Below are 8060 nucleotides of genomic sequence, written 5' to 3' on the forward strand. Positions count from 1 at the left end.
CCTTGAATACATCTGTATAGTCTCCACTTGTGCTGTGTGACCTAGTGTCAGTCACTTTTTTCTCATCCTGTACAGCCATTATGATTGCGATCAAGTTCAGGTCTCAGCATGCTTTCGTAGCTGGCACTGGTGGAGCACTAATATCAACAAGGTCTACGTAAAAATAATCCTGTTTTTCCTGCATTGTTTACCCTATGCTGGGCATATATCTTTTGTGTGGTGTTGTCCAGCACAATAGCTGCCTGTCCTGTGAGCTGCACTGTTGTCTTTCGGTCTTATCACTCTCTGTGAGGTGTCTCTGATCTGTGTAGTTTCTTGCTTACGGTATGTACAGTGGCATTATAGCTTTGCTCCTTTGCACTTTACATTGTTTTCATTTATTCAAGTCTGTAACAAACTGTTCGACTGACTCATGACCCCCTTGCATCTTCTCATGGAACTTGAACCTGGCACACACAGGGTTGGATTTGGGTGAGCCGTGTACTTCTCGTAGTATGTCTCCAACCGTCTAGCTTCATCTGGCATGAGCGTCCATGTGTTGTCGACATCACGTCTCCTCTCTCCTATCTATTGAAGAAAGAACTGAAGGTGTACTTCTCTGGTGGTGGTCCCGAGAACATCAGCTCAGCGTGCTGACAAAAGCATCTCCATGCTTCAGGCAGGTTCAGCCCACTGCATCAGTGGGCTTCAAAAAGAGCAACTGCTCTGACAGAATATAATATATTGTCTTGTTGTTAATGTTTTTGTTTTTTTTTTAATAAAATAAACATGGACTCCATTCAGACTTTTCAGGTGCCATCTTGAATCCCATTCTTGTCAACAGTGTACAACGGTTATTGTGTTAATATGTAACATGCACAACTTCACATCTGTACAATATTTATGGGTAAATGAGGCATCATAAAGCATTTCGACACAATGACACACTGTGTTGATACTGTGTTACTGACACCTGCTGGCCATTAAAAATCCCTGCAGGCCACCTAGTTGACAGCTTGACTTGACACTGATTTGATGACCAAGTGTATAATAATATAAATAATGTCATTTAAGCTTTTGCATTCATATTGTCTCCTTCCATATCTATCCATGTAATGTATCATAATGTGAAAATCAAAGTTGTGAATGAGGATGGTTGTGGACTTGTTGTTTTTACAATGTTTTACTTAAAACAATGTTTTTCAAACGTTTTGATGCAGAGATGTTGTTTATTGTGATTAGTGAACTAAGAGTCACCTTGAAATTCATTTGAATTACAATGTAACAAGACAAGTCGAAAATCTACGACAAACTATCCTGTTGACACGGCATGCGCTTCCTTATAAACACAGTTAGGCGCGTTTTTGCCGTGTCGACATTGGTCCATCATGGGTCACGTGACTGTCTTAAAGCGCGGCGATTGCTCGGCGCGTGCGTCGGCGCATCGGTGATGCGGGACCCGTCACTACTCTTCAAGAACAGTATACGGCGCGAAACTGGTCGCTACCAAATTAGCCAACCACAAACACCTGTGAGGCTCGTACGGGCCCAAAATACGTCAGAACCACAAGTAACCGAATACGTGTTCAGATCGGAGGTAAGAAGACGATCAGAAGCGGAGACATCAGAAGTGATTTAGATCACACTTCAGGAGAATGTAAAGCTAAACGAAAGTACTGAGGAGAACGAGTGTCTTGTGAGGTAGCATGATCGCTTTTACTGCGATCCAGTGCGACCCACTAGCTAATGTGCATTTAAACAAGTGTACTGACTCTAACATCAATGGATTTGGCTATTTCGCCGATCGTCGGCATCTTTGATCTCGAGCAAGTAGCATGGACTATGCTCGCGACCGAAATTAACTTGAAGACGAAAGTTTGCTGCATTATTGTTTTGGAACTAAACAACCATACGCTCCTCTGAATTAAGTGTGGTAAGTGCTAGTTTTGTATTTTTTATTTTTTTTACCCAGACCTCATTTAGAGTTTTATTTCGAAGGTCCAGTAATATTTTGAAACCACCTCAACACTGTTTTTGGTTGGGTTTTTTTTCAAAGTGGAGCAAAAAGGAGATTTTACTGTCATGAGAGCTCTGTGAAGATAAAAACAAAAACACAGACAGTTATTGTTATTAAAAAGAAAAAAAAATACATCTAACAACTGCTATATAATGCAGTATATTTTGAAGTTAGTTCTAAAGCTTGAGTTCTTTGCAGTTAAGATGTGCAAAGGCATATAATTTCCCATGTTTTGTCAAATGTATTTGTTTTTCTTCCAAAAAGGACATGTATTCTAAGATACTGAAGACTCCTTCAATAGACACACACACTGTAGTGTAACTACTTTTATGAATTCCTTCAGTGAAGCTTTGAATTTGATGGTTTATATGACAGCTAAGTGGTTAAGATTGTGGTCCCACAGGATCCAGCTTTAACCCATTCAGTCAGGAAAACAAACAATGTGGTTTTGTGTGTTATTCTATGATGCGTCTGTGATTGTCAGTGGTGTAAACAGTGGGGTGGTCTTTTCCACCAGGGTTAGGATTAGGGTTATTTGTGCAAGCAATCGACTTGGATTCACCATCACAATGACGAATACCTGAAATGCTCTTGTTTCTGGTTTCTAGTGCTGTGTACGCCCGGTTTTCTCCCTGAGAAACATGGAACAAGACCCCTCCAAGTCTTCGCTCTTCTACCTTTTCCAGGAGGTTTCCAACTTGCAGCTTCCGGGCCATGACAACTTTCTCGACTCAAACTTTCACTCCACGTGGCTCAACAAATCCACCACAGGCAGCTTAACTGTCCCAAAGATGGAGGTTGATATTCGCGAGGGCTGCTGTCAACAGTGCCCTGAATGTGTGATGCCTTGCCAAGAAGCCGTCGAGATCGGCTCGGAGGATTCGTATTTGGGTGAGCAGGGTTCTGAATGCAGTAGCCCCTGGAAAGTTCTGAGTCTCATCAACCTGCAGTGTGAGAGGCTCATGCATGATAGAGATGGAGGAGAGATGTGCGGCAGGAAATTTGCCAAGTCAGCAGTGAAGCCCAGACGGAAGACGGATCAGACTGTGGAATCAACATTTGAACCTCATCACCTGTCTAGTCGTACTCAGAATGGAGGCATTCAGCTCCTCACAGCAGCGCAGCCAGAACAAGTGACGTCTTCCGATGTAGCCAATAAGTGTGAGATGGTTTGTACTGTCACTGAAAGCATCCCTGACACCACCCGTATCACCTTGCCTTCAATGAAGAAAGCAGCCGACATGCCAGACTCTGCACAAACTCAGGACCACAACAGCAACCATGTTTACGTGACTGAGCGCCTTCTTGAGTTCAGTCTGCCGCCAAACGCATCATCCTCATCATCAAACCACACTTCAGAGCTCTTAGTGGTGACACACAGTCACAAACTCTCCCCTGAGCCAAAATGTTCTCCGCTTCCAATGGAGGAGTCCCAGTGGAGACCCCAGGAAGAAACCTTCACCCCTGGATTTACTAAAGAAGAGAACCATCTGCCTCCATCTTCCAGCAACGGTTCTCCCAAGTCATCGCGAAGATCCAAAACTCAAAGAAAACAGTCCAACCCCACTCGCAGTGTGAGTCTCCAGGATGCGAATGTCCAGGGAGTGGCGTTCACGATGGACGCCCATTTGGATGAAAGCAAGGAACACTGTCGTCTCCTCATCACTTCAAAATACAGGCAAGCCGACACACACACACGCTTCCAATGACTTCATACGACCCATGAAGGTGTACTCCTGACAGTGAGAAGCTCCTGAGGCGTGCTCGCAGGACACGGAGAAGGACTCGGACAGCCATAACTCTGAAAACAAGCAGCTCAGACGAAGGAAGTGACATGACAAACGCCACCAGAGGTAAGTAGTCAGGCCGACAAGCAATGGTGGGGTCCCTGCCTATACAAGGTGATGACACAGAGGAAAACATGTTGTAAGTTTATTTAAATATTTGACGTCTGACATGTGTAGTGCATCCAGCAATTCAGGGAAAAACAAAGGACAACTGAGCTCATAGACACATCTGTGTTTGCGTTCATGGCTTTTACCTCAACTACATGAGTTTAAGACAAGCTTTGGCAGGGCTCACTGCTGTCCAGTAGAGGCACAAAATACTGGAGTCAGAGTGAGATGAAGATGCTGAGGAAGTGAGATTCAAGGATGGGAGGAAATGAAGAGGATAAGTGGGACATTTCAAGTCTACCAGAAGAGATGTCACTTCACTGAGAGGTCAATAACTGAAGCGCTTCTTTTCTCCAGTAGAGGGCAGGAGATCACTACAATGATAAAGCCCTTCAGCTCATCTCAACTTTAGACTTTCTCATTTTTTTCTTTCTAATTTCTAAGTATAACTGAACTGACTTTTAAACAATTTCCAATTCAGCCAGTGTGGTGTGCCTTTTGGGTTCATTACATGGGTAACTCATCGAATTTGTGACACAGATGCCATTGGTCTGATCCCAAATTGTGTATGTTGCAGTCTCAACCTTAAGTGACTCTCATCAGTCTCATCCTGTGTAGTTTTTCAGTTCTCTTTAAATTCGTTTTGTTTTATTAAGGTGGTAAAGTGTGTGCGTCATGCTGCACCAAAAAGACTCCAATGTGGAGAGATGCCGACGATGGGACTCCTCTCTGCAACGCCTGTGGGATAAGGTAGCTGTTTTTATTGAAAGAAGAAAAAGTTGCTTCATTTTTATTGGATTTTAGTCCTCTGTGTCAATTTCAATCAGGAAAAGTGGAGGTCAAAGACGAATATTAAACTGAGCATTTCGTCAGGAATAGACATTTAATTTAATGCAGTAGAAATTTCTGTAGCAAAGCCGTGCTAGTGAGTATATTTAGTGGGTTTTACCATTTTACTCCAGACAGTCTTGAATTGTACTATGTTTATGATTTGACCTGCCACATGGAGCATGGGTAAAACTGTGTCCAAAGACAATTTTCATTCTCTGGTGAAAATAGTAGCAGGAATTAAATATTTAAATGGAACAAATGTAAGTGTTTGCACTATTTAAATTGCCAATGTTATTTAATTCAGATTAGTGTTATGATGGGGCGTCTTTTTTTAATATTGAATTACCGTAGCTTTAAGTCACTCTTCTCATACGAATTTCAATGCAGGCACAAAATAAAGACTGCAGTGCAAATTCATCGATGATGCAAACTCAAAGACCGCACACACACACACCCACACACCCTGATCAGGGTCTCTCTGTAAATGGTTTCTTAGGTACAAGAAGTACAGAGTGCGCTGTGGGAACTGCTGGCACATTCCTCGGAAAGAGAACAACTCTAATTCATGCTGCCTGAAGTGTGGAACTTCTGTGAGGTCTATGGGAGGAAGCAAACGTAGCGAACATTAGGTTCCTCGCGCAGACTCACCTGTCCACGTCTTGTTCTTGCTGTTCTTGCACTTCTTGCATTTAATTTTATTTCTAAATTATTTAAATGACATTCCAACATGAACGATACCTGATTTCTGTAGCCGGGTGGCTTTGATAACTAAAGCCACACTGAAGGAAGTTCCTGCTGAACTTTCGAGCTGATTCATCAGACAATAATATGTGGTACTGTGTTTTCTCTGTTTCTGTCTGGTTTAAGTGGCAGCTGCTGTCATGTTGTATTTGACAATGATTGTTTAAAGATGTTTCATGTTCATTTTTGGTGGTTCGATTGTTTTGTTGCTGTTTAATGGTGCACAGTTTTGTACTGCATCAGTGATAATTAAAACAGTTTTGTGTGTCTATATGAGGATTTGATCCATTATGTTTCACAAAGGGAAACGCGTGCGGCTGTTTATTGTATCTGCAGGTAAGACACATGTAACAATGTGGTGATAAAGAGCTGATACACTAGGTAGATGCGAAATGACTGTTTGTTATCGGCACTTCCCACAGTTTGTTCAGCCCACCATGCTGTCCAGAGTGGGTGGCCTCACGCGCAGCTATTATTTCAAAATGGATTATATCTTGATTTGAAACAGCTACAATGATAGGGCGCTGTAATATAGCACTCGAACAGAAATGAGTGCCAAGAACATAAACAGCGCATTCAAGCTCTCCTCTGTAGAGGTCCCCTTTAAATCCAGCTCAAATTTTACTTCACATTCATGCAATGTGCTGCCTGCACCTAAAATGTTGTTTGCATCCTCACCATGTCCTGCAAACGCCTCACTGGAAGTGGAAGTGTTATCTTTTTACCTCTACTGTTTTTAAAGCTTAACTAAAAACTGATGTTAGAGGTCGGGAATATTGGGGAAAATCTGCGACTCAAATCTGCAACGGCTGGTAGGCTCTGGATAATTATGACGTGTCTGAAATATCAAATGTTTAGATCCGTTTTCCGTTCAGTACTGTTTTATACTTGAAAGTTCTTGCATGGATAGAAACACAATTGTGAGCATTTATTGGAAATATGGCATTCTCTTACTATAAAAGCATAGAAAAATGTAAGTAAAATGAATTTATTTGCTCAACTTTTTGGGTTCTGATTTTTAGGGAGTCTTCTGTAGGTGATGTTCAAATCTCAGCAAGGTAAGAAGGATTACCATGTTGAAATAACTTGGCCATGGAAGTGGTAATCATTGACAAGTATTCCATCCATCGGGGCCAAATCCGGTCCGCAAAGTACTTTTTTTTTTTTTTTTTTTTTTTTTGTAAGGTCGGAAAAAAATGTGTAGTATAGATTCAGTTGATCAAAACCTCAGTCCAATTGTTGACCTATGAGCAACCAGGTAAAATTTTGGCCTCATGCATGACTGGGCTTGGCACCACTGCTACGTTGTATTCTGTTGAGGTGGGGTCGTGGGGGCAGCAGCTCGTGTGAAGACCCTCAGACCTGACTTCCCTCTCTCGCTTGTCGCTAGCATCTCCCAGGTATGCCCCATGCACGACTCATTTCAGTTTCACACTCGGGCCAGATGACAGAATCTTGGAGAGAGAACATTTTGTCAGCTGGTCACTAGCTGACAAAATTTACTGGTTGGCTTGTGAATGTGTCGGCAGGAATTTGGTGAGTGAATTTTTTTTTTGTGTGTGTGTGTTAGTGTGTAAATTACCCTAAAAAAAACAAACTTTAATTGTCTTGACAGTGTGGCTTTTCATGGAGCTTGTGAACGCGCCATCAGAATCTGCAGCCAATCACGAAGAAGCGGCTCAGGAGAGCATCTGGACCACCAAGTTTGATGTCCTGGTATCAGCAGGGAGCAAAGGTGGGTGAAGGAAGAATAGACTTGGACAAGTGGATGCTGTCCATTTGAGAGTTATTCATCGGAGTAGTAGCGCTGCAAAACTGGAAGAAGTTGATTGGAACTGCAACTTTTTTAATAGTCAACTAGTCACCTACTATCTTAACAATGAGGGAACTTGTTTTAAATGGTTATTTGAAAAAGAAAAAAAAATGTATGTCAATGTGTCATAAACACTTTGACACTTAACGACACAACACTCTTGACGTTTAGTGAACTTGACCCCGACTTATTCGATTATAGTCAATTTTGTTTGTTAGACTGGAACGACAAAAGAGATTCATTCACACCTTTCGTAGGCTCCAAACAACTTGGAAATAAATAAACAATGGAACTATTTGCTAATCGAAAAAGAACTGATGAATGACTCACAGGTACCAGGAAATGATGGCGTCACCACCAACTGGATTACTATTCCACGGAGGGCAGTGGGAGGGACGGGGAGGGGGGGCCCGGGGGCTGAAAAGTCAAGGAAGTTCGGTCACACACGCAGTTAATGAATGTGGAGAGGAGGGTCTGCGTCCCTGCTGGGGCCACGACTCGCTCTAAGACCATGACGCTGGACGGCGGACCCACCCAGGGCGCGGCCGACCAAAGGTTGAAGGACGCGCAGGGTGCAGGGGACCGGAGCGAGCGAGAGCCACCTGACCCGCACAAGTTGGGCCACACCGGGGTCCCGCTCAAGCCCCCGTACTCCTACATCGCTCTCATTACCATGGCGATCCTGCAGAGTCCAGAGAAGAGACTGACCCTCAGCGAAATCTGCGACTTCATCAGCCAGCGCTTCGTCTACTACCGGCAGAAGTTCCCTGCGTGGCAGAACTCC

At 43.1% G+C, this 8060-nt stretch overlaps 1 protein-coding gene across 1 annotated transcript; it reads left to right on the forward strand.

Moving 5' to 3' along the window:
• Nucleotides 1–1450: 1450 nt before the first annotated feature.
• zglp1 (zinc finger GATA like protein 1) lies at nucleotides 1451–5668 on the forward strand. The gene is made up of 5 exons (XM_053857306.1): nucleotides 1451–1576; nucleotides 2605–3674; nucleotides 3740–3849; nucleotides 4548–4641; nucleotides 5219–5668. The coding sequence occupies exons 2-5, from the start codon at nucleotides 2638–2640 to the stop codon at nucleotides 5349–5351; spliced, it is 1374 nt and encodes a 457-aa protein (XP_053713281.1). The 5' UTR covers nucleotides 1451–1576; nucleotides 2605–2637; the 3' UTR covers nucleotides 5352–5668.
• Nucleotides 5669–8060: the final 2392 nt, after the last annotated feature.

Source organism: Synchiropus splendidus, chromosome 2 (assembly GCF_027744825.2).
Source record: "Synchiropus splendidus isolate RoL2022-P1 chromosome 2, RoL_Sspl_1.0, whole genome shotgun sequence".
Classification (NCBI taxonomy): domain Eukaryota; kingdom Metazoa; phylum Chordata; class Actinopteri; order Syngnathiformes; family Callionymidae; genus Synchiropus; species Synchiropus splendidus.